The 27485-nt window shown below is 45.3% G+C and overlaps 1 protein-coding gene across 1 annotated transcript; it reads left to right on the top strand.

The window, feature by feature from the left end:
* LOC105358677 (mucin-5AC-like) lies at positions 1 to 27485 on the top strand. Its single transcript, XM_023962808.1, has 11 exons — positions 1 to 25; positions 129 to 296; positions 389 to 505; positions 677 to 847; positions 3575 to 3891; positions 11569 to 12330; positions 13538 to 13548; positions 14226 to 14619; positions 21595 to 21861; positions 26664 to 26791; positions 27158 to 27485. The coding sequence occupies exons 1-11, from the start codon at positions 1 to 3 to the stop codon at positions 27483 to 27485; spliced, it is 2688 nt and encodes an 895-aa protein (XP_023818576.1).

Raw genomic sequence — 27485 nt, 5'->3', positions numbered from 1 at the left:
ATGTGTATAACCGCTTCCATCACAGGTATCCTCCTCTCCTCTCATGACCGTACAGTGAAAGCCTGAAGCTGTTCTGGAAAGTTCTGTGGGGTTTCCATCAGTAGAACCAACTGTCTTTGACTCTGCAGCCTCTTCACCTGGAGCTTCAGGAACACAGGTCTACAAGGACTGTGCTGCTCCTTCTCTTTGTCCCACGGCTGGAACGGCAACGTTTTCCGTCAACTTGGGTTATTCCAGTGCCATTGCATCGGCTCAGTGCTGCGACTCCGACAACTGCAACTCCCAGACGTTGGCCTGTGAGTTCAAATCATCTCCAGAGCTGTCAGATCTGCTCTGTGAAGACCTTTTCATCTTTGGACATAACCAACTATGTTGTCTTGTGTTTCAGTTCCTACCCCTCAGTCTGCTAACGGCCTGATGTGTCTCGTCTGTGACCCGACCACCTCTCAGTGCAGCTCTACAGTTCCGTGTTCTGGAGACCAGACCAGCTGCTTCCAAGCAACCTGTGAGTTTTAGTGAGGTTCCACAGAGGAAAAGATCGAATATTAGGGATTTTTTCAAATAGAAATTTTAGAGACTTATCAATCAAAGAAGGAACTGGATTGGAGTTTCCTTTTCTGACTGTGGCTTTAGTCCAGCCTTTTCACAAGTTGACATCTTAAATCTTTCTTCCCAGTGACCAACGGCTCCACAACATATCCAGCTCTGGGCTGCACATCTCCTAACACATGTGCAGTTGCAGCCAACCTGGGAAACCTGCCTTTCATGCAGAACGTTGGTTCCATCACCACCGGACCAACCTGCTGCTCCACCAGCTCATGCAACACTATTCCCACCACAACCACAAGTTCTGCACCTACAACAGTTGCAGAAAGAACTTCTACAAGTGCTGAACTTACAACAGTTGCTGAAACAAATTCCACAAGTGCTGAACCTACAACAGTTGCTGAAACAACTACCACAAGTGCTGAAACTACAACAGTTGCTGAAACAACGTCCACAAGTGCTGAACCTACAAAAGTTGCTGAAACAACTTCCACAAGCTCTGCACCTACAACAGTTGCTGAAACAACTTCTACAAGCTCTGCACCTACAACAGTTGCTGAAACAACTTCCACAAGCTCTGCACCTACAACAGTTGCTGAAACAACTTCCACAAGTGCTGAACCTACAACGGTTGCTGAAACAACTTCCACAAGCTCTGAACCTACAACAGCTGCTGAAACAACTTCCACAAGCTCTGATCCTACAACAGTTGCTGAATCAACTTCCACAAGCTCTGCACCTACAAAAGTTGCTGAAACGACTTCCACAAGCTCTGCACCTACAACAGTTTCTGAAACAACTTCCACAAGCTCTGAACCTACAACGGTTGCTGAAACAACTTCCAAAAGTGCTGATCCTACAACAGTTGCTGAAACAACTTCCACAAGCGCTGAACCTACAACAGTTGCTGAAACAACTTCCACAAGTGCTGAACCTACAACAGTTGCTGAAACAACTTCCACAAGTGCTGAACCTACAACGGTTGCTGAAACAACTTCCACAAGTGCTGAACCTACAACAGTTGCTGAAACAACTTCCACAAGCTCTGCACCTACAACAGTTTCTGAAACAACTTCCACAAGCTCTGCACCTACAACAGTTGCTGAAACAACTTCCACAAGTGCTGAACCTACAACGGTTGCTGAAACAACTTCCACAAGCTCTGAACCTACAACAGCTGCTGAAACAACTTCCACAAGCACCTCTTCTACAAAAGTTGCTGCAACAACTTCCACTAGCTCTGCACTTACAACAGTTGCTGAAACAACTTCCACAAGCGCTAGACCTACAACAGTTGCTGAAACAACTTCCACAAGCTCTGATCTTACAACCGTTGCTGAAACAACTTCCACAAGCACTGCACTTACAACAGTTGCTGAAACAAATTCCACAAGCGCTGATCCTACAACAGTTGCTGAAGCAACTTCCAAAAGCACTGCTTCTACAACAGTTGATGAAACAACTTCCACAAGCTCTGATCCTACAACCGTTGCTGAAACAACTTCCACAAGCGCTGACCCTACAACCGTTGCTGAAACAACTTCCACAAGCTCTGATCCTACAACTGTTGCTGAAACAACTTCCACAAGCTCTGATCCTACAACAGTTGCTGAAACAACTTCCACAAGCGCTGAACCTACAACCGTTGCTGAAACAACTTCCACAAGCACTGCTTCTACAAAAGTTGCTGAAACAACTTCCACAAGCTCTGCACCTACAACAGTTGCTGAAACAACTTCCACAAGCTCTGATCCTACAACCGTTGCTGAAACAACTTCCACAAGCGCTGAACCTACAAACGTTGCTGAATCAACTTCCTCAAACTCTGCTCCTAACACAGTTGCTGAAACAACTTCAAAAAGCTCTGCACCTTCAACAGTTGCTGAAACAACTTCCACAAGCACAGTTTCTACAACAGTTGCTGAAACAACTTCCACAAGCTCTGATCCTACAACAGTTGCTGAAGCAACTTCCACAAGCACTGCTTCTACAACAGTTGATGAAACAACTTCGACAAGCTCTGCACCTACAACAGTTGCTGAAACAACTTCCACAAGCTCTGATCCTACAACCGTTGCTGAAACAACTTCCACAAGCGCTGACCCTACAACCGTTGCTGAAACAACTTCCACAAGCTCTGATCCTACAACTGTTGCTGAAACAACTTCGACAAGCTCTGATCCTACAACAGTTGCTGAAACAACTTCCACAAGCGCTGAACCTACAACCGTTGCTGAAACAACTTCCACAAGCACTGCTTCTACAAAAGTTGCTGAAACAACTTCCATAAGCTCTGATCCTACAACAGTTGCTGAAACAACTTCAAAAAGCTCTGCACCTTCAACAGTTGCTGAAACAACTTCCACAAGCGCTGAACCTACAGCCGTTGCTGAAACAACTTCCACAAGCTCTGATCCTACAACCGTTGCTGAAACAACTTCCACAAGCGCTGAACCTACAACCGTTGCTGAAACAACTTCCACAAGCACTGCTTCTACAACAGTTGCTGAAACAACTTCCACAAGCTCTGCACCTACAACAGTTGCTGAAACAACTTCCACAAGCTCTGATCCTACAACCGTTGCTGAAACAACTTCCACAAGCGCTGAACCTACGAACGTTGCTGAAACAACTTCCACAAGCTCTGGTCCTTCAACCGTTGCTGAAACAACTTCCACAAGCTCTGATCCTACAACCGTTGCTGAAACAACTTCCACAAGCACTGCTTCTACAACAGTTGCTGAAACAACTTCCACAAGCGCTGAACCTACAACCGTTGCTGAAACAACTTCCACAAGCACTGCTTCTACAACAGTTGCTGAAACAACTTCCACAAGCTCTGCACATACAACAGTTGCTGAAACAACTTCCACAAGTTCTGATCCTACAACCGTTGCTGAAACAACTTCCACAAGCGCTGAACCTACAAACGTTGCTGAAACAACTTCCTCAAGCTCTGCTCCTACAACAGTTGCTGAATCAACTTCAACAAGCTCTGCACCTTCAACAGTTGCTGAAATAACTTCCACAAGCTCTGCACCTTCAACAGTTGCTGAAACAACTTCCACAAGCTCTGCACCTTCAACAGTTGCTGAAACAACTTACACAAACACTGCGCCTACAACCGTGGCTGAAACAACTTCCACAGGCACTGAACCTACAACCGTTGCTGAAACAACTTCCACAAGCTCTGCGCGTACAACAGTTGCTGAAACAACTTCCACAAGCTCTGATCCTACAACCGTTGCCGAAACAACTTCCACAAGCGCTGAACTTACAACCACTGCAGAAACAACTTCCACAAGCTCTGATCCTACAACCGTTGCTGAAACAACTTCCACAAGCACTGCACTTACAACAGTTGCTGAAACAACTTCCACAAGCGCTGAACCTACAACCGTTGCTGAAACAACTTCCACAAGCTCTGCGCGTACAACAGTTGCTGAAACAACTTCCACAAGCTCTGATCCTACAACCGTTGCCGAAACAACTTCCACAAGCGCTGAACCTACTACCGTTGCTGAAACAACTTCCACAAGCTCTGATCCTACAACCGTTGCTGAAACAACTTCCACAAGCACTGCTTCTACAACAGTTGCTGAGACAACTTCCACAAGCTCTGCTCCTACAGCAGTTGCTGAAACAACTTCCACAAGCTCTGCACCTACAACAGTTGGTGAAACAACTTCCACAAGCTCTGATCCTACAACAGTTGCTGAATCAACTTCCACAAGCTCTGCACCTTCAACAGTTGCTGAAACAACTTCCACAAACTCTGCGCCTACGACCGTTGCTGAAACAACTTCCACAAGCACTGCTTCTACAACAGTTGCTGAAACAACTTTGACAAGCTCTGCACCTACAACAGTTGCTGAAACAACTTCCACAAGCGCTGAACCTACAGCCGTTGCTGAAACAACTTCCACAAGCTCTGATCCTACAACCGTTGCTGAAACAACTTCCACAAGCGCTGAACCTACAACCGTTGCTGAAACAACTTCCACAAGCTCTGATCCTACAACCGTTGCTGAAACAACTTCCACAAGCACTGCGCCTACGACCGTTGCTGAAACAACTTCCACAAGCACTGATCCTACAACCGTTGCTGAAACAACTTCCACAAGCGCTGAACCTACAACCGTTGCTGAAACAACTTCCACAAGCTCTGATCATACAACCGTTGCTGAAACAACTTTCATAAGCACTGCTTCTACAACAGTTGCTGAAACAACTTCCACAAGCTCTGCACCTACAACAGTTGCTGAAACAACTTCCACAAGCTCTGATCCTACAACCGTTGCTGAAACAACTTCCACAAGCTCTGATCCTACAACCGTTGCTGAAACAACTTCCACAAACTCTGCGCCTACGACCGTTGCTGAAACAACTTCCACAAGCACTGCTTCTACAACAGTTGCAGAAACAACTTCCACAAGCGCTGAACCTACAGCCGTTGCTGAAACAACTTCCACAAGCTCTGATCCTACAACCGTTGCTGAAACAACTTCCACAAGCGCTGAACCTACAACCGTTGCTGAAACAATTTCCACAAGCTCTGATCATACAACCGTTGCTGAAACAACTTCCACAAGCTCTGATCCTACAACCGTTGCTGAAACAACTTCCACAAGCACTGCTTCTACAACAGTTGCTGAAACAACTTCCACAAGCTCTGCACATACAACAGTTGCTGAAACAACTTCCACAAGCTCTGATCCTACAACCGTTGCTGAAACAACTTCCACAAGCGCTGAACCTACAAACGTTGCAGAAACAACTTCCTCAAGCTCTGCTCCTACAACAGTTGCTGAATCAACTTCAACAAGCTCTGCACCTTCAACAGTTGCTGAAACAACTTCCACAAGCTCTGCACCTTCAACAGTTGCTGAAACAACTTCCACAAGCTCTGCACCTTCAACAGTTGCTGAAACAACTTACACAAACACTGCTTCTACAACAGTTGCTGAAACAACTTCCACAAGCGCTGAACCTACAGCCGTTGCTGAAACAACTTCCACAAGCTCTGATCCTACAACCGTTGCTGAAACAACTTCCACAAGCACTGCTTCTACAACAGTTGCTGAGACAACTTCCACAAGCTCTGCTCCTACAGCAGTTGCTGAAACAACTTCCACAAGCTCTGCACCTACAACAGTTGGTGAAACAACTTCCACAAGCTCTGATCCTACAACCGTTGCCGAAACAACTTCCACAAGCGCTGAACTTACAACCGTTGCAGAAACAACTTCCACAAGCTCTGATCCTACAACCGTTGCTGAAACAACTTCCACAAGCACTGCACTTACAACAGTTGCTGAAACAACTTCCACAAGCGCTGAACCTACAACCGTTGCTGAAACAACTTCCACAAGCTCTGCGCGTACAACAGTTGCTGAAACAACTTCCACAAGCTCTGATCCTACAACCGTTGCCGAAACAACTTCCACAAGCGCTGAACCTACTACCGTTGCTGAAACAACTTCCACAAGCTCTGATCCTACAACCGTTGCTGAAACAACTTTCACAAGCACTGCTTCTACTACAGTTGCTGAGACAACTTCCACAAGCTCTGCTCCTACAGCAGTTGCTGAAACAACTTCCACAAGCTTTGCACCTACAACAGTTGGTGAAACAACTTCCACAAGCTCTGATCCTACAACAGTTGCTGAATCAACTTCCACAAGCTCTGCACCTTCAACAGTTGCTGAAACAACTTCCACAAACTCTGCGCCTACGACCGTTGCTGAAACAACTTCCAAAAGCACTGCTTCTACAACAGTTGCTGAAACAACTTTGCCAAGCTCTGCACCTACAACAGTTGCTGAAACAACTTCCACAAGCGCTGAACCTACAGCCGTTGCTGAAACAACTTCCACAAGCTCTGATCCTACAACCGTTGCTGAAACAACTTCCACAAGCGCTGAACCTACAACCGTTGCTGAAACAACTTCCACAAGCTCTGATCCTACAACCGTTGCTGAAACAACTTCCACAAGCACTGCGCCTACGACCGTTGCTGAAACAACTTCCACAAGCACTGCTTCTACAACAGTTGCTGAAACAACTTCCACAAGCGCTGAACCTACAGCCGTTGCTGAAACAACTTCCACAAGCTCTGATCCTACAACCGTTGCTGAAACAACTTCCACAAGCACTGCTTCTACAACAGTTGCTAAAACAACTTTGACAAGCTCTGCACCTACAACAGTTGCTGAAACAACTTCCACAAGCTCTGCTCCTACAGCAGTTGCTGAAACAACTTCCACAAGCTCTGCACCTACAACAGTTGGTGAAACAACTTCCACAAGCTCTGATCCTACAACAGTTGCTGAATCAACTTCCACCAGCTCTGCACCTTCAACAGTTGCTGAAACAACTTCCACAAACTCTGCGCCTACGACCGTTGCTGAAACAACTTCCAAAAGCACTGCTTCTACAACAGTTGCTGAAACAACTTTGACAAGCTCTGCACCTACAACAGTTGCTGAAACAACTTCCACAAGCGCTGAACTTACAGCCGTTGCTGAAACAACTTCCACAAGCTCTGATCCTACAACCGTTGCTGAAACAACTTCCACAAGCGCTGAACCTACAACCGTTGCTGAAACAACTTCCACAAGCTCTGATCCTACAACCGTTGCTGAAACAACTTCCACAAGCACTGCGCCTACGACCGTTGCTGAAACAACTTCCACAAGCACTGCTTCTACAACAGTTGCTGAAACAACTTCCACAAGCGCTGAACCTACAGCCGTTGCTGAAACAACTTCCACAAGCTCTGATCCTACAACCGTTGCTGAAACAACTTCCACAAACTCTGCGCCTACGACCGTTGCTGAAACAACTTCCACAAGCACTGCTTCTACAACAGTTGCTGAAACAACTTCCACAAGCGCTGAACCTACAGCCGTTGCTGAAACAACTTCCACAAGCTCTGATCCTACAACCGTTGCTGAAACAACTTCCACAAGCGCTGAACCTACAACCGTTGCTGAAACAACTTCCACAAGCTCTGATCATACAACCGTTGCTGAAACAACTTCCATAAGCACTGCTTCTACAACAGTTGCTGAAACAACTTCCACAAGCTTTGGTCCTTCAACCGTTGGTGAAACAACTTCCACAACCTCTACACTTATAACAGTTGCTGAAACAACTTTGACAAGCTCTGCACCTACAACAGTTGCTGAAAAAACATCCACAAGCGCTGAACCTACTACCGTTGCTGAAACAACTTCCACAAGGTCTGATCCTACAACCGTTGCTGAAACAACTTCCACAAGCACTGCTTCTACAACAGTTGCTGAAACAACTTCCACAAGCTCTGCACATACAACAGTTGCTGAAACAACTTCCACAAGCTCTGATCCTACAACCGTTGCTGAAACAACTTCCACAAGCTCTGATCCTACAACCGTTGCTGAAACAACTTCCACAAGCACTGCTTCTACAACAGTTGCTGAAACAACTTCCACAAGCTCTGCACATACAACAGTTGCTGAAACAACTTCCACAAGCTCTGATCCTACAACCGTTGCTGAAACAACTTCCACAAGCGCTGAACCTACAAACTTTGCTGAAACAACTTCCTCAAGCTCTGCTCCTACAACAGTTGCTGAATCAACTTCAACACGCTCTGCACCTTCAACAGTTGCTGAAAAAACTTCCACAAGCTCTGCACCTTCAACAGTTGCTGAAACAACTTCCACAAGCTCTGCACCTTCAACAGTTGCTGAAACAACTTACACAAACACTGCACCTACAACCGTGGCTGAAACAACTTCCACAGGCACTGAACCTACAACCGTTGCTGAAACAACTTCCACAAGCTCTGCGCGTACAACAGTTGCTGAAACAACTTCCACAAGCTCTGATCCTACAACCGTTGCCGAAACAACTTCCACAAGCTCTGATCCTACAACCGTTGCTGAAACAACTTCCACAAGCTCTGCACCTACAACAGTTGCTGAAACAACTTCCACAAGCTCTGATCCTACAACCGTTGCTGGAACAACTTCCACAAGCTCTGCACCTTCAACAGTTGCGGAAACAACTCCCACAAGCTCTGCACCTACAACCGTTGCTGAAACAACTTCCACAAGCTCTGATCCTACAACCGTTGCTGAAACAACTTCCACAAGGGCTGAACCTACAACCGTTGCTGAAACAACTTCCACAAGCTCTGATCCTTCAACCGTTGCTGAAACAACTTCCACAAGCGCTGAACCTACAAACGATGCTGAATCAACTTCCTCAAGCTCTGCTCCTACAGCAGTTGCTGAATCAACTTCCAGAAGCTCTGCACCTTCAACTGTTGCTGAAACAATTTCCACAAACTCTGCGCCTACAACCGTTGCTGAAACAACTTTCACAAGCGCTGAACCTACAACAGTTGCTGAAACAACTCTCACAAGCTCTGCACCTTCAACTGTTGCTGAAACAATTTCCACAAACTCTGCACCTACAACAGTTGGTGAAACAACTTCCACAAGCTCTGATCCTACAACAGTTGCTGAATCAACTTCCACAAGCTCTGCACCTTCAACAGTTGCTGAAACAACTTCCACAAACTTTGCGCTTACGACCGTTGCTGAAACAACTTCCACAAGCTCTGATCCTACAACAGTTGCTGAAACAACTTCCACAAGCTCTGCACCTACAACAGTTGCTGAAACAACTTCCACAAGCACTGCTTCTACAACAGTTGCTGAAACAACTTCCACAAGCGCTGCACCTACAACAGTTGCTGAGACAACTTTCACAAGCTCTGCGTCTACAGCAGTTGCTGAGGCAACTTCCACAACCTCTGCATCTACAACAGTTGCTGACACAACTTCTACAAGCGCTGAACCTACAAACGTTGCTGAATCAACTTCCTCAAGCTCTGCTCCTACAACAGTTGCTGAAACAACTTCCACAAACTCTGCGCCTACAACCGTTGCTGAAACAACTTCCACAAGCGCTGAACCTACAACCGTTGCTGAAACAACTTCCACAAGCTGTGATCCTTCAACCGTTGGTGAAACAACCCCCACAAACTCTCTACCTACAACAGTTGCTGAAAAAACATCCACAAGCGTTGCACTTACAGCAGTTGCTGAAACAACCTCCACAAGCTCTGATCCTACAAGCGTTGCTGTAGACACTTCCACAAGCTCTGCACCTACAACAGTTACACAAACAACTTCCACAAGCACCTCTTCTACAATAGTTGCTGAATCAACTTCCACTAGCTCTGCACCTTTAACAGTTGCTGAAACAACTTCCACAAGCTCTGCACCTACAACAGTTGCAGAAACAACTTTAACAAGCTCTGCACTTACAACAGCTGTTGAAACAACTTCCACAAGCGCTGAACCTACAACCGTTGGTGAAACAACCCCCACAAGCTCTGCACCTACAACAGTTGCTGAAAAATCTTCCACAAGCTTTGCACCTACAACAGTTGCTGAAACAACTTCCACAAGCTCTGCACCTACAACAGTTGCAGAAACAACTTCCTCAAACTTTGCACCTACAAAAGTTGCTGAAACAACTTACACAAGCTCTGCACCTACAACCGTTGCTGAAACAACTTCCACAAGCTCTGCACCTACAACAGTTGCTGAAACAACTTCCACAAGCTCTGTACCTACTACAGTTGTAGAAACAACTTCAACAAGCGCTGAACCTACAACCGTTGCTGATACAACTTCTACAAGCTCTGCACCTACAACAGTTGCTGAAACAACTTCCACAAGCTCTGCACCTACAACAGTTGCAGAAACAACTTTAACAAGCTCTGCACCTACAACAGTTGCAGAAACAACTTTAACAAGCTCTGGACCTACAAAAGTTGCTGAAACAACTTCTACAAGCTCTGCACCTACAACAGTTGCTGAAACAACTTCCACAAGCTTTGCACTTACAACAGTTGCTGAAACAACTTCCACAAGCTCTGCACCTACAACAGTTGCAGAAACAACTTTAACAAGCTCTGCACCTACAACAGTTGCTGAAAAAACTTCCACAAGCTCGGCACCTACAACCGTTGCTGAAACAACTTCCACAAGCTCTGCACCTACAACAGTTGCTGAGACAACTTTCACAAGCTCTGCGTCTACAGCAGTTGCTGAGGCAACTTCCACAACCTCTGCATTTACAACAGTTGCTGAAACAACTTTTACAAGCTCTGGACCTACAACAGTTGCTGAAACAACTTCCACAAGCTCTGATCCTTCAACCGTTGGTGAAACAACCCCCACAAGCTCTGCACCTACAACAGTTGCTGAAAAATCTTCCACAAGCTTTGCACCTACAACAGTTGCTGAAAAATCTTCCACAAGCTTTGCACCTACAACAGTTGCTGAAACAACTTCCACAAGCTCTGCACCTACAACAGTTGCAGAAACAACTTCCTCAAACTTTGCACCTACAAAAGTTGCTGAAACAACTTACACAAGCTCTGCACCTACAACCGTTGCTGAAACAACTTCCACAAGCGCTGAACCTACAACAGTTGCTGAAACAACTTCCACAAGCTCTGTACCTACTACAGTTGTAGAAACAACTTCAACAAGCGCTGAACCTACAACCGTTGCTGAAACAACTTCTACAAGCTCTGCACCTACAACAGTTGCAGAAACAACTTTAACAAGCTCTGCACCTACAACAGTTGCTGAAACAACTTCCACAAGCTCTGTACCTACAACAGTTGTAGAAACAACTTCCACAAGCTCTGAACCTTCAACCGTTGCTGATACAACTTCTACAAGCTCTGCACCTACAACAGTTGCTGAAACAACTTTCACAAGCTCTGCACCTACAACAGTTGCAGAAACAACTTTAACAAGCTCTGCACCTACAACAGTTGCAGAAACAACTTTAACAAGCTCTGCACCTACAAAAGTTGCTGAAACAACTTCTACAAGCTCTGCACCTACAACAGTTGCTGAAACAACTTCCACAAGCTCTGCACCTACAATAGTTGCTGAAACAACTTCCACAAGCTCGGCACCTACAACCGTTGCTGAAACAACTTCCACAAGCTCTGCTCCTACAACTGTTGCTGAAACAAGTTCCACAAGCTCTGCACCTACAACAGTTGCTGAGACAACTTTCACAAGCTCTGCGTCTACAGCAGTTGCTGAGGCAACTTCCACAACCTCTGCATCTACAACAGTTGCTGACACAACTTCTACAAGCTCTGGACCTACAACAATTGCTGAAACAACTTCCACAAGCTCTGCTCCCACAACAGTTGCTGAGACAACTTTCACAAGCTCTGCATCTACAGCAGTTGCTGAGGCAACTTCCACAACCTCTGCACCTACAACAGTTGCTGACACAACTTCTACAAGCTCTGGACCTACAACAGTTGCTGAAACAACTTCCACAAATGCAGAACCTACAACAGTTGCTGAAACAACTTCCACAAGCTCTGGACCCACAACAGTTGCTGAAACCACTTCCACAAATGCAGAACTTACAACAGTTGCTGAACCAACTTCCACAAGCTCTGGACCTGCAACAGTTTCTAAAACAACTCCCGCAAGTTCTGCACTTACAAAAGTTGCTGAAACAACTTCCACAAGCTCTGCTCCTACAGCAGTTGCTGAAAGATCTTCCACAAGCTCTGCACCTACAACAGTTGCTGAGACAACTTTCACAAGCTCTGCGTCTACAGCAGTTGATGAAACGACTTCCAAAATTTCTGCTCCTACAACAGTTGCAGAAACAACTTCCACAAGCTCTGCTCCGACAACAGTTGCTGAGACAACTTCCACAGGCTTTGCACCTACAACAGTTGCTGAAACAACTTCCACAACCTTTGCACCTACAACAGTTGCTGAGACAACTTCCACAAGCTCTGCTCCTACAGCAGTTGCTGAAACAACTTCCACAAGTTCTGCTATTATAACAGTTGCTGAGACAACTTCCACAGGCTTTGCACCTACAACAGTTGCTGAAACAACTTCCACAACCTTTGCACCTACAACAGTTGCTGAGACAACTTCCACAAGCTCTGCCTCTACAACAGTTGCTGAAAAAACTTCCACAAGCTCTGCACCTACAACCGTTGCTGAAAAAACTTCCACAAGCTCTGCTCCTACAACAGTTGCTGAAACAACTTCCACAAGTTCTGCTATTATAACAGTTGCTGAGACAACTTACACAAGCTCTGCACCTACAACAGTTGCTGAAGCAACTTCAACAAGCTCTGCACCTACAGCAGTTGCTGAAACAACTTCCACAAGCTCTGCACCTACAACAGTTGCTGAAACAACTTCCACAAGCTCTGCTCCTACAACAGTTTCTGAAACAACATCCACAAGCTCTGCACCCACAACAGTTGCTGAGACAACTACCACAAGCTCTGCCTCTACAACAGTTGCTGAAACAACTTCCACAAGCTCTGCTCCTACAACAGTTGCTGAAACAACTTCCACAAGCTCTGCTCCTACAACAGTTGTTGAAACAATTTCTACAAGCTCTGCACCTACAACAGTTGCTGAGACAACTTCCACAAGCTCTGCTCCTACAACAGTTGCTGAAACAACTTCCACAAGCTCTGCACCTGCAACAGTTGCTGAGACAACTTCCACAAGCTCTGCTCCTTCAACAGTTGCTGAAACAATGTCAACAAGATCTGCTCCTACAACAGTTGCTGAAACAACTTCCACAAGATCTGCTCCTACAACAGTTGCTGAAACAACTTCCACAAGCTCTGCTCCTACAACAGTTGTTGAAACAATTTCTACAAGCTCTGCACCTACAACAGTTGCTGAAACAACTTCCACAAGCTCTGCACCTACAACAGTTGCTGAAACAACTTCCACAAGCTCTGCACCTACAACAGTTGCAGAAACAACTTTAACAAGCTCTGCACCTACAACAGTTGCTGAAACAACTTCCACAAGCTCGGCACCTACAACCGTTGCTGAAACAACTTCCACAAGCTCTGCACCTACAACAGTTGCTGAGACAACTTTCACAAGCTCTGCGTCTACAGCAGTTGCTGAGGCAACTTCCACAACCTCTGCATCTACAACAGTTGCTGACACAACTTTTACAAGCTCTGGACCTACAACAGTTGCTGAAACAACTTCCACAAGCTCTGCACCTACAACAGTTGCAGAAACAACTTCCTCAAACTTTGCACCTACAAAAGTTGCTGAAACAACTTACACAAGCTCTGCACCTACAACCGTTGCTGAAACAACTTCCACAAGCGCTGAACCTACAACAGTTGCTGAAACAACTTCCACAAGCTCTGTACCTACTACAGTTGTAGAAACAACTTCAACAAGCGCTGAACCTACAACCGTTGCTGAAACAACTTCTACAAGCTCTGCACCTACAACAGTTGCAGAAACAACTTTAACAAGCTCTGCACCTACAACAGTTGCTGATACAACTTCTACAAGCTATGCACCTACAACAGTTGCAGAAACAACTTTAACAAGCTCTGCACCTACAAAAGTTGCTGAAACAACTTCTACAAGCTCTGCACCTACAACAGTTGCTGAAACAACTTCCACAAGCTCTGCACCTACAACAATTGCTGAAACAACTTCCACTGGCTCTGCACCTACAACAGTTGCAGAAACAACTTTAACAAGCTCTGCACCTACAATAGTTGCTGAAACAACTTCCACAAGCTCGGCACCTACAACAGTTGCTGAAACAACTTCCACAAGCTCTGCTCCTACAACTGTTGCTGAAAAAAGTTCCACAAGCTCTGCACCTACAACAGTTGCTGAGACAACTTTCACAAGCTCTGCGTCTACAGCAGTTGCTGAGGCAACTTCCACAACCTCTGCATCTACAACAGTTGCTGACACAACTTCTACAAGCTCTGGACCTACAACAGTTGCTGAAACAACTTCCACAAGCTCTGCTCCCACAACAGTTGCTGAGACAACTTTCACAAGCTCTGCATCTACAGCAGTTGCTGAGGCAACTTCCACAACCTCTGCACCTACAACAGTTGCTGACACAACTTCTACAAGCTCTGGACCTACAACAGTTGCTGAAACAACTTCCACAAATGCAGAACCTACAACAGTTGCTGAAACAACTTCCACAAGCTCTGCACCTACAACAGTTGCTGAAACAACTTCCACAAGCTCTGCTCCCACAACAGTTAATAAGACCACTTCCACAAGCTCTGGACCCACAACAGTTGCTGAAACCACTTCCACAAATGCAGAACTTACAACAGTTGCTGAACCAACTTCCACAAGCTCTGCACCTACAACAGTTGCTGAGACCACTTCCACAAGCTCTGCACCTACAACAGTTGCTGAGACAACTTTCACAAGCTCTGCGTCTACAGCAGTTGATGAAACGACTTCCAAAATTTCTGCTCCTACAACAGTTGCAGAAACAACTTCCACAAGCTCTGCTCCGACAACAGTTGCTGAGACAACTTCCACAGGCTTTGCACCTACAACAGTTGCTGAAACAACTTCCACAACCTTTGCACCTACAACAGTTGCTGAGACAACTTCCACAAGCTCTGCTTCTACAACAGTTGCTGAAAAAACTTCCACAAGCTCTGCTCCTACAACAGTTGCTGAAACAACTTCCACAAGTTCTGCTATTATAACAGTTGCTGAGACAACTTACACAAGCTCTGCACCTACAACAGTTGCTGAAGCAACTTCAACAAGCTCTGCACCTACAGCAGTTGCTGAAACAACTTCCACAAGCTCTGCACCTACAACAGTTGCTGAAACAACTTCCACAAGCTCTGCTCCTACAACAGTTTCTGAAACAACATCCACAAGCTCTGCTCCCACAACAGTTGCTGAGACAACTACCACAAGCTCTGCCTCTACAACAGTTGCTGAAACAACTTCCACAAGCTCTGCTCCTACAACAGTTGCTGAAACAACTTCCACAAGCTCTGCTCCTACAACAGTTGTTGAAACAATTTCTACAAGCTCTGCTCCTACAACAGTTGTTGAAACAATTTCTACAAGCTCTGCACCTACAACAGTTGCTGAGACAACTTCCACAAGCTCTGCTCCTACAACAGTTGCTGAAACAACTTCCACAAGCTCTGCACCTGCAACAGTTGCTGAGACAACTTCCACAAGCTCTGCTCCTTCAACAGTTGCTGAAACAATGTCAACAAGATCTGCTCCTACAAAAGTTGCTGAAACAACTTCCACAAGATCTGCTCCTACAACAGTTGCTGAAACAACTTCCACAAGCTCTGCTCCTACAACAGTTGTTGAAACAATTTCTACAAGCTCTGCTCCTACAACAGTTGCTGAAACAACTTCCACAAGATCTGCACCTACAACAGTTGTTGAAACAATTTCTACAAGCTCTGCTCCTACAACAGTTGCTGAGACAACTTTCACAAGCCCTGCGTCTACAACAGTTGCTGAAACAACTTCCACAAGATCTGCTCCTACAACAGTTGTTGAAACAATTTCTACAAGCTCTGCACCTACAACAGTTGCTGACACAACTTCTACAAGCTCTGGACCTACAACAGTTGCTGAAACAACTTCCACAAATGCAGAACTTACAACAGTTGCTGAGACCACTTCCACAAGCTCTGCTCCTACAGCAGTTGCTGAGACAACTTTCACAAGCTCTGCGTCTACAGCAGTTGATGAAACGACTTCCAAAAATTCTGCTCCTACAACAGTTGCAGAAACAACTTCCACAAGCTCTGCTCCGACAACAGTTGCTGAGACAACTTCCACAGGCTTTGCACCTACAACAGTTGCTGAAACAACTTCCACAAGCTCTGCTCCTACAGCAGTTGCTGAAAAAACTTCCACAAGCTCTGCTCCTACAACAGTTGCTGAAACAACTTCCACAAGTTCTGCTATTATAACAGTTGCTGAGACAACTTCCACAGGCTTTGCACCTACAACAGTTGCTGAAACAACTTCCACAACCTTTGCACCTACAACAGTTGCTGAGACAACTTCCACAAGCTCTGCCTCTACAACAGTTGCTGAAAAAACTTCCACAAGCTCTGCACCTACAACCGTTGCTGAAAAAACTTCCACAAGCTCTGCTCCTACAACAGTTGCTGAAACAACTTCCACAAGTTCTGCTATTATAACAGTTGCTGAGACAACTTACACAAGCTCTGCACCTACAACAGTTGCTGAAGCAACTTCAACAAGCTCTGCACCTACAGCAGTTGCTGAAACAACTTCCACAAGCTCTGCACCTACAACAGTTGCTGAAACAACTTCCACAAGCTCTGCTCCTACAACAGTTTCTGAAACAACATCCACAAGCTCTGCTCCCACAACAGTTGCTGAGACAACTACCACAAGCTCTGCCTCTACAACAGTTGCTGAAACAATTTCTACAAGCTCTGCTCCTACAACAGTTGTTGAAACAATTTCCACAAGCTCTGCACCTGCAACAGTTGCTGAGACAACTTCCACAAGCTCTGCTCCTTCAACAGTTGCTGAAACAACTTCCACAAGCTCTGCACCTACAACAGTTGCTGAAACAACTTCCACAAGATCTGCTCCTACAACAGTTGTTGAAACAATTTCTACAAGCTCTGCTCCTACAACAGTTGCTGAGACAACTTTCACAAGCCCTGCGTCTACAGCAGTTGCTGAAGCAACTTCCACAAACTCTGCTCCTACAACAGTTGCTGAAACAACTTCCACAAGCTCTGCACCTCCAACAGTTGCTGAGACAACTTCCAAAATTTCTGCTCTTACAACAGTTGTTGACACAACTTCTACAAGTTCTGGACCTGCATCAGTTGCAGAAACAACTTCCACAAGCTCTGCTCCTACAACAGTTGCAGAAACAACTTCCACAAGCTCTGCTCCGACAACAGTTGCTGAGACAACTTCCGCAGGCTTTGCAACTACAACAGTTGCTGAAACAACTTCCACAACCTTTGCACCTACAACAGTTGCTGAGACAACTTCCACAAGCTCTGCTCCTTCAACAGTTGCTGAAAAAACATCCACAAGCGCTGAACCTACAACAGTTGCTGAAACAATGTCAACAAGCTCTGCTCCTACAACAGTTGCTGAAACAATTTCTACAAGCTCTGCTCCTACAACAGTTGCTGAGACAACTTCCACAAGCTCTGCTCCTACAGCAGTTGCTGAAACAACTTCCACAAGCTCTGCACCTCCAACAGTTGATGAAACAACTTCCACAAGCTCTGCACATACAACAGTTGCTGAAACAACTTCCACAAGCTCTGCACATACAACAGTTGCTGAAACAACTTCCACAAGCTCTGCCTCTACAACACTTGCTGAAAAAACATCCACAAGCGCTGAACCTACAACAGTTGCTGAAACAATGTCAACAAGCTCTGATCCTTTAACAGTTGCTGAAACAACTTCCACAAGCTCTGCACATACAACAGTTGCTGAAACAACTTCCACAAGCTCTGCCTATACAACAGTTGCTGAAACAACTTCCACAAGCTCTGCACCTACAGCAGTTGCTGAAACATCTTCCACAAGCTATGCACCTACAACAGTTGCTGAGACAACTTTCACAAGCTCTTCGTCTACAGAAGTTGCTGAAACAACTTCCACAAGCTCTGCACCTACAACAGTTGCTGAAACAACTTCCACAAGCTCTGCTCCTACAACAGTTGCTGAGACAACTTCCAAAATTTCTGCTCTTACAACAGTTGCTGACACAACTTCTACAAGTTCTGGACCTGCATCAGTTGCAGAAACAACTTCCACAAGCTCTGCTCCTACAACAGTTGCAGAAACAACTTCCACAAGCTCTGCTCCTACAACAGTTGCAGAAACAACTTCCACAAGCTCTGCTCCGACAACAGTTGCTGAGACAACTTCCACAGGCTTTGCACCTACAACAGTTGCTGAAACAACTTCCACAACCTTTGCACCTACAACAGTTGCTGAGACAACTTCCACAAGCTCTGCATCTACAACCGTTGCTGAAACAACTTCCACAAGCTCTGCTCCTTCAACAGTTGCTGCAAAAACATCCACAAGCGCTGAACCTACAACAGTTGCTGAAACAATGTCAACAAGCTCTGCTCCTACAACAGTTGCTGAAACAATTTCTACAAGCTCTGCTCCTACAACAGTTGCTGAGACAACTTCCACAAGCTCTGCTCCTACAGCAGTTGCTGAAACAACTTCCACAAGCTCTGCACCTACAACAGTTGCTGAGACAACTTTCAAAAGCTCTGCGTCTACAGCAGTTGCTGAAACAACTTCCACAAGCTCTGCACCTCCAACAGTTGATGAAACAACTTCCACAAGCTCTGCACATACAACAGTTGCTGAAACAACTTCCACAAGCTCTGCCTCTACAACAGTTGCTGAAACAACTTCCACAAGCTCTGCACATACAACAGTTGCTGAAACAACTTCCACAAGCTCTGCCTCTACAACAGTTGCTGAGACAACTTCCACAAGCTCTGCCTCTACAACAGTTGCTGAAACAACTTCCACAAGCTCTGCACCTGCAGCATTTGTTGAAACAACTTCCACAAGTTCTGTTATTATAACAGTTGCTGAGACAACTTACATAAGCTCTGCACCTACAACAGTTGCTGAAACAATGTCAACAAACTCTGATCCTTTAACAGTTGCTGAGACAACTTCCACAAGCTATGCTCCTACAGCAGTTGCTGAAACAACTTCCACTAGCTCTGCACCTACAACAGTTGCTGAGACAACTTTCACAAGCTCTTCGTCTACAGAAGTTGCTGAAACAACTTCCACAAGATCTGCACCTACAACAGTTGCTGAAACAACTTCCACAAGCTCTGCTCCTACAACAGTTGCTGAAACAACTTCCACAAGCTCTGCTCCCACAACAGTTGCTGAGACAACTTCCACAAGCTCTGCCTCTACAACAGTTGCTGAAACAACTTCCACAAGCTCTGCACATACAACCGTTGCTGAAACAACTTCCACAAGCTCTGCACCTACAACAGTTGCTGAAACAATGTCAACAAGCTCTGCTCCTACAACAGTTGCTGAAATAATTTCTACAAGCTCTGCTCCTACAACAGTTGCTGAGACAACTTCCACAAGCTCTGCTCCTACAACAGTTGCTGAAACAACTTCCACAAGCTCTGCTCCTACAGCAGTTGCTGAAAGATCTTCCACAAGCTCTGCACCTACAACAGTTGCTGAGACAACTTTCACAAGCTCTGCGTCTACAGCAGTTGCTGAAACAACTTCCACAAACTCTGCTCCTACAACAGTTGCTGAAACAACTTCCAAAATGTCTGCTCTTACAACAGTTGCTGAAACAACTTCCACAAGCTCTGCTCCTACAACAGTTGCAGAAACAACTTCCACAAGCTCTGCTCCTACAACAGTTGCAGAAACAACTTCCACAAGCTCTGCTCCGACAACAGTTGCTGAGACAACAGTTGCTGAGACAACTTCCACAGGCTTTGCACCTACAACAGTTGCTGAAACAACTTCCACAACCTTTGCACCTACAACAGTTGCTGAGACAACTTCCACAAGCTCTGCCTCTACAACAGTTGCTGAAACAACTTCCACAAGCTCTGCACAAACAACCGTTGCTGAAACAACTTCCACAAGCTCTGCCTCTACAACAGTTGCTGACACAACTTCCACAAGCTCTGCCTTTACAACCGTTGCTGAAAAAACTTCCACAAGCTCTGCACCTGCAGCAGTTGCTGAAACAACTTCCACAAGCTCTGAACCTACAACAGTTGCTGAAACAATGTCAACAAGCTCTGCTCCTTCAACAGTTGCTGAAAAAACATCCACAAGCTCTGAACCTACAACAGTTGCTGAAACAATGTCAACAAGCTCTGCTCCTACAACAGTTGCTGAAACAATTTCTACAAGCTCTGCTCCTACAACAGTTGCTGAGACAACTTCCACAAGCTCTGCTCCTACAACAGTTGCTGAAACAACTTCCACAAGCTCTGCTCCTACAACAGTTGCTGAAACAATGTCAACAAGCTCTGCTCCTACAACAGTTGCTGAAACAATTTCTACAAGCTCTGCTCTTACAACAGTTGCTGAAACAATGTCAACAAGCTCTGCTCCTACAACAGTTGCTAAAACAATTTCTACAAGCTCTGCTCCTACAACAGTTGCTGAGACAATTTCCACAAGCTCTGCTCCGACAACAGTTGCTGAAACAACTTCCACAAGCTCTGCTCTTACAGCAGTTGCTGAAAGATCTTCCACAAGCTCTGCACCTACAACAGTTGCTGAGACAACTTTCACAAGCTCTGCGTCTACAGCAGTTGCTGAAACAACTTCCACAAACTCTGCACATACAACCGTTGCTGAAAAAACTTCCACAAGCTCTGCACCTACAACAGTTGCTGAGACAACTTCCACAAGCTCTGCTCCTACAGCAGTTGCTGAAAGATCTTCCACAAGCTCTGCACCTACAACAGTTGCTGAGACAACTTTCACAAGCTCTGCGTCTACAGCAGTTGCTGAAGCAACTTCCACAAACTCTGCTCCTACAACAGTTGCTGAAACCACTTCCACAAGCTCTGCACCTCCACCAGTTGATGAAACAACTTCCAAAATTTCTGCTCATACAAAAGTTGCTGACACAACTTCTACAAGTTCTGGACCTGCAACAGTTGCAGAAACAACTTCCACAAGCTCTGGTCCTACAACAGTTGCTGAGACAACTTCTACAGGCTTTGCACCTACAGCAGTTGCTGAAACAATGTCAACAAGCTCTGCTCCTACAACAGTTGCTGAAACAATTTTTACAAGCTCTGCTCCTACAACAGTTGCTGAGACAACTTCCACAAGCTCTGCACCTACAACAGTTGCTGAGACAACTTTCACAAGCTCTGCGTCAACAGCAGTTGCTGAAACAACTTCCACAAACTCTGCTCCTACAACAGTTGCTGAGACAACTTCCACAAGCTCTGCTCCTACAACAGTTGCTGAAAAAACTTCCACAAGCGCTGAACCTACAACAGTTGCTGAAACAATGTCAACAAGCTCTGCTCCTACAACAGTTGCTGAAACAATTTCTACAAGCTCTGCTCCTACAACAGTTGCTGAGACAACTTCCACAAGCTCTGCTCCTACAACAGTTGCTGAAACAACTTCCACAAACTCTGCTCCTACAACAGTTGCTGAAACAACTTCCACAAGCTCTGCACCTACAACAGTTGATGAAACAACTTCCAAAATTTCTGCTCTTACAACAGTTTCTGACACAACTTCTACAAGTTCTGGACCTGCAACAGTTGCAGAAACAACTTCCACAAGCTCTGCTCCTACAACAGTTGCAGAAACAACTTCCACAAGCTCTTCTCCGACAACAGTTGCTGAGACAACTTCCACAGGCTTTGCACCTACAACAGTTGCTAAAACAACTTCTACAACCTTTGCACCTACAACAGTTGCTGAGACAACTTCCACAAGCTCTGCCTCTACAACAGTTGTTGAAACAACTTCCACAAGCTCTGCACATACAACCGTTGCTGAAACAACTTCCACAAGCTCTGCACCTACAACAGTTGCTGAGACAACTTCCACAAGCTCTGCTCCTACAACAGTTGCTGAAACAACTTCCACAAGCTCTGCTCCTACAACAGTTGATGAAACAATGTCAACAAGCTCTGCTCCTACAACAGTTGCTGAGACAACTTCCACAGGCTCTGCTCCTACAACAGTTGCTGAAACAACTTCCACAAGCTCTGCTCCTACAGCAGTTGCTGAAAGATCTTCCACAAGCTCTGCACCTACAACAGTTGCTGAGACAACTTTCACAAGCTCTGCGTCTACAGCAGTTGCTGAAACAACTTCCACAAACTCTGCTCCTACAACAGTTGCTGAAACAACTTCCACAAGCTCTGCACCTCCAACAGTTGATGAAACAACTTCCAAAATTTCTGCTCTTACAACAGTTGCTGACACAACTTCTACAAGTTCTGGACCTGCAACAGTTGCAGAAACAATTTCCACAAGCTCTGCTCCTACAACAGTTGCAGAAACAACTTCCACAAGCTCTGCTCCGACAACAGTTGATGAAATATCTTCCAAAAGCTCTTCTCCTACAACAGTTGCTGAAACAACTTCCACAAGCTCTGCTCCTACAACAGTTGATGAAACAATGTCAACAAGCTCTGCTCCTACAACAGTTGCTGAGACAACTTCCACAGGCTCTGCTCCTACAACAGTTGCTGAAACAACTTCCACAAGCTCTGCTCCTACAACAGTTGCTGAGACAACTTCCACAGGCTCTGCTCCTACAACAGTTGCTGAAACAACGTCCACAAGCTCTGCTCCTACAGCAGTTGCTGAAACATCTTCCAAAAGCTCTGCACCTACAGCAGTTGCTGAAACATCTTCCACAAGCTCTGCACCTGCAGCAGTTGCTGAAACAACTTCCACAAGCTCTGCTCCTTCAACAGTTGCTGAAAGATCTTCCACAAGCTCTGCACCTACAACAGTTGCTGAGACAACTTTCACAAGCTCTGCGTCTACAGCAGTTGCTGAAACAACTTCCACAAACTCTGCTCCTACAACAGTTGCTGAAACATCTTCCACAAGCTCTGCACCTCCAACAGTTGATGAAACAACTTCCAAAATTTCTGCTCTTACAACAGTTGCTGACACAACTTCTACTAGTTCTGGACCTGCAACAGTTGCAGAAACAATTTCCACAAGCTCTGCTCCTACAACAGTTGCAGAAACAACTTCCACAAGCTCTGCTCCGACAACAGTTGATGAAATATCTTCCAAAAGCTCTTCTCCTACAACAGTTGCTGAAACAACTTCCACAAGCTCTGCCTCTACAACAGTTGCTGAAACAACTTCCACAAGCTCTGCACACACAACAGTTGCTGAAACAACTTCCACAAGCTCTGCTCCTACAACAGTTGCTGAAACAACTTCCACAAGCTCTGCCTCTACAACAGTTGCTGAAACAACTTCCACAAGCTCTGCACCTACAACAGTTGCTGAAGCAACTTTAACAAGCTCTGCACCTACAACAGTTGCTGAAACAACTTCCACAAGCTCTGCCTCTACAACAGTTGCTGAAAAAACATCCACGAGCGCTGAACCTACAACAGTTGCTGAAACAACTTCCACAAGCTCTGCTCCTACAACAGTTGATGAAACAATGTCAACAAGCTCTGCTCCTACAGCAGTTGCTGAAACATCTTCCAAAAGCTCTGCACCTACAGCAGTTGCTGAAACAACTTCCACAAGCTCTGCTCCTACAACAGTTGATGAAACAATGTCAACAAGCTCTGCTCCTACAACAGTTGCTGAAACATCTTCCAAAAGCTCTGCACCTACAGCAGTTGCTGAAACATCTTCCACAAGCTCTGCACCTACAACAGTTGCTGAAACAACTTCCACAAGCTCTGCTCCTACAACAGTTGATGAAACAATGTCAACAAGCTCTGCTCCTACAACAGTTGCTGAGACAACTTCCACAGGCTCTGCTCCTACAACAGTTGCTGAAACAACTTCCACAAGCTCTGCTCCTACAACAGTTGCTGAGACAACTTCCACAGGCTCTGCTCCTACAACAGTTGCTGAAACAACGTCCACAAGCTCTGCTCCTACAGCAGTTGCTGAAACATCTTCCAAAAGCTCTGCACCTACAGCAGTTGCTGAAACATCTTCCACAAGCTCTGCACATACAACCGTTGCTGAAAAAACTTCCACAAGCTCTGCTCCTTCAACAGTTGCTGAAAAAACTTCCACAAGCGCTGAACCTACAACAGTTGCTGAGACAACTTCCACAAGCTCTGCTCCTACAACAGTTGCTGAAACAACTTCCACAAGCTCTGCTCCTACAGCAGTTGCTGAAAGATCTTCCACAAGCTCTGCACCTACAACAGTTGCTGAGACAACTTTCACAAGCTCTGCGTCTACAGCAGTTGCTGAAACAACTTCCACAAACTCTGCTCCTACAACAGTTGCTGAAATAACTTCCACAAGCTCTGCACCTCCAACAGTTGATGAAACAACTTACACAAGCTCTGCACCTACAAGAGTTGCTGAAGCAACTTCAACAAGCTCTGCACCAACAGCAGTTGCTGAAACAACTTCCACAAGTTCTTCTCCTTCAACAGTTGCTGAAACAACTTACACAAGCTCTGCACATACAACCGTTGTTGAAACAACTTCCACAAGTTCTGCTATTATAACAGTTGCTGAGACAACTTACACAAGCTCTGCACCTAACACAGTTGCTGAAGCAACTTCAACAAGCTCTGCACCTACAACAGTTGCTGAAACAACTTCCACAAGCTCTGCTCCTACAACAGTTGCTGAAAAAACATCCACAAGTGCTGAACCTACAGCAGTTGCTGAAACATATTCCAAAAGCTATGCTCCTACAGCAGTTGCTGAAACAACTTCCACACGCTTTGCTCCTACAACAGTTGCTGAAACAACTTCCACAAGCTCTGCTCCCACAACAGTTGCTGAGACAACTTCCACAAGCTCTGCTCCCACAACAGTTGCTGAAACAACTTCCACAAGCTCTGCACATACAACCGTTGCTGAAAAAACTTCCACAAGCTCTGCACCTACAACAGTTGCTGAGACAACTTACACAAGCTCTGCACCTACAAGAGTTGCTGAAGCAACTTCAACAAGCTCTGCACCAACAGCAGTTGCTGAAACAACTTCCACAAGTTCTTCTCCTTCAACAGTTGCTGAAACAACTTACACAAGCTCTGCTCCTACAACAGTTGCTGAAACAACTTCCACAAGCTCTGCACCTACAACAGTTGATAAAATATCTTCCAAAAGCTCTTCTCCTACAACAGTTGCTGAGACAACTTTCACAAGCTCTGCCTCTACAACAGTTGCTGAAACAACTTCCACAAGCTCTGCACATACAACCGTTGCTGAAAAAACTTCCACAAGCTCTGCACCTGCAGCATTTGTTGAAACAACTTCAACAAGTTCTGCTATTATAACAGTTGCTGAGACAACTTACACAAGCTCTGCACCTACAACAGTTGCTGAAGCAACTTCAACAAGCTCTGCACCTACAACAGTTGCTGAAACAACTTCCACACGCTCTGCTCCTACAACAGTTGCTGAAAAAACATCCACAAGTGCTGAACCTACAACAGTTGCTGAAACAATGTCAACAAGCTCTGCTCCTACAGCAGTTGCTAAAACATCTTCCAAAAGCTCTGCACCTACAGCAGTTGCTGAAACAACTTCCACAAGCTCTGCACCTACAACAGTTGCTGAGACAACTTTCACAAGCTCTGCACCTACAGCAGTTACTGAAACATCTTCCACAAGCTCTGCACCTGCAGCATTTGTTGAAACAACTTCAACAAGTTCTGCTATTATAACAGTTGCTGAGACAACTTTCACAAGCTCTGCGTCTACAGCAGTTGCTGAAACAACTTCCACAAGCTCTGCACCTACAACAGTTGCTGAAACAACTTCCACAAGCTCTGCTCCTACAACAGTTGCTGAAAGAACTTCCACAAGCTCTGCTCCCACAACAGTTGCTGAGACAACTTCCACAAGCTCTGCCTCTACAACAGTTGCTGAAACAACTTCCACAAGCTCTGCACCTGCAGCAGTTGCTGAAACAACTTCCACAAGCTCTGCTCCTACAACAGTTGCTGAAACAATGTCAACAAGCTCTGCTCCTACAGCAGTTGCTGAAACATCTTCCAAAAGCTTTGCTCCTACAACAGTTGCTGAAACAACTTCCACAAGCTCTGCACCTGCAGCAGTTGCTGAAACAACTTCCACAAGCTCTGCTCCTATAACAGTTGCTGAGACAACTTACACAAGCTCTGCACCTACAACAGTTGCTGAAGCAACTTCAACAAGCTCTGCACCAACAGCAGTTGCTGAAACAACTTCCACAAGCTCTGCACCTACAACAGTTGCTGAAACAACTCCCACAAGCTCTGCACATAAGATAGTTTCTGAAACTACTTCAACAAGCTTTACTCTTACATCAGTTGCTGAGACAACGTCAACAAGATCTGCACCTACAACAGTTTTTCAAACAATTTCTGCTGGCTCTGCACCAGCAACTGTAGCTGTAACAACTTATACAAGCTCAGCAACAACTGCAGTAAAAACATCAAGTGCGGCTGTTGTACCAACTTCAGTGCTACCTCCAGCTTCCACTGGATCACCATCTGCTGCTACAATTAGAGACTCTATATCCAGTTTGACAACAGGTCAGTTATCTACAACCATCCCTACATCAACCTCTACTGTTGCCCCACCAGCTACAGGTTCTATGCCATCATCCACATCTGCTGCACCATCAGCATTTACAGGTACTTCATCCTCTGTGACTACTACTTCATCACCATCTACTACTACAACTATTGCTTTAACTTCAGCTAACTCTGCAATTACTATGTCAAAACCAAGTATTATATCAACATCTACAAGTACTGCAAAAACTACAGGTGCTTCATTCACAGCAACAATTTCACCATCATCAAGTACTATATCTATAAATCTAACAACAAAAGATATTGTAATGGCCAACAAAACTACCACAGTAAATGCAAGTATTGTTTCAGTCACAGCCACAACTAATAACCGACGAGAAACATCGATTCCATCCACAAAAGTAGACACTTCTACAAGTTCAGCCCCAATTACAAATTCAGTAACAATGTCTAACACGACCACAGCTACAAAAAACCCCATCACTACTACAGCAATTACTACAATGCCAGCAACTACTATGACAAAGCCACCAACAACAGCTGCTATGACAACCACAACTACAGAAGGACCAACCACAACTACTACAACAACCACAACAACAAAAGCACCAACAACTACTACTACAACAACAAAACCGCCAACAACTACTACTACAACAACAAAACCGCCAACAACTACTACTACAACAACAAAACCGCCAACAACTACTACTACAACAACAAAACCGCCAACAACAACTACTACAACAACAAAACCGCCAACAACTACTACAACTACCACTTCAACAACTAG

This window comes from Oryzias latipes, chromosome 14, assembly GCF_002234675.1.
Source record: "Oryzias latipes chromosome 14, ASM223467v1".
Lineage (NCBI taxonomy): Eukaryota > Metazoa > Chordata > Actinopteri > Beloniformes > Adrianichthyidae > Oryzias > Oryzias latipes.
This window is presented reverse-complemented; position numbering and strand designations above follow the sequence as displayed.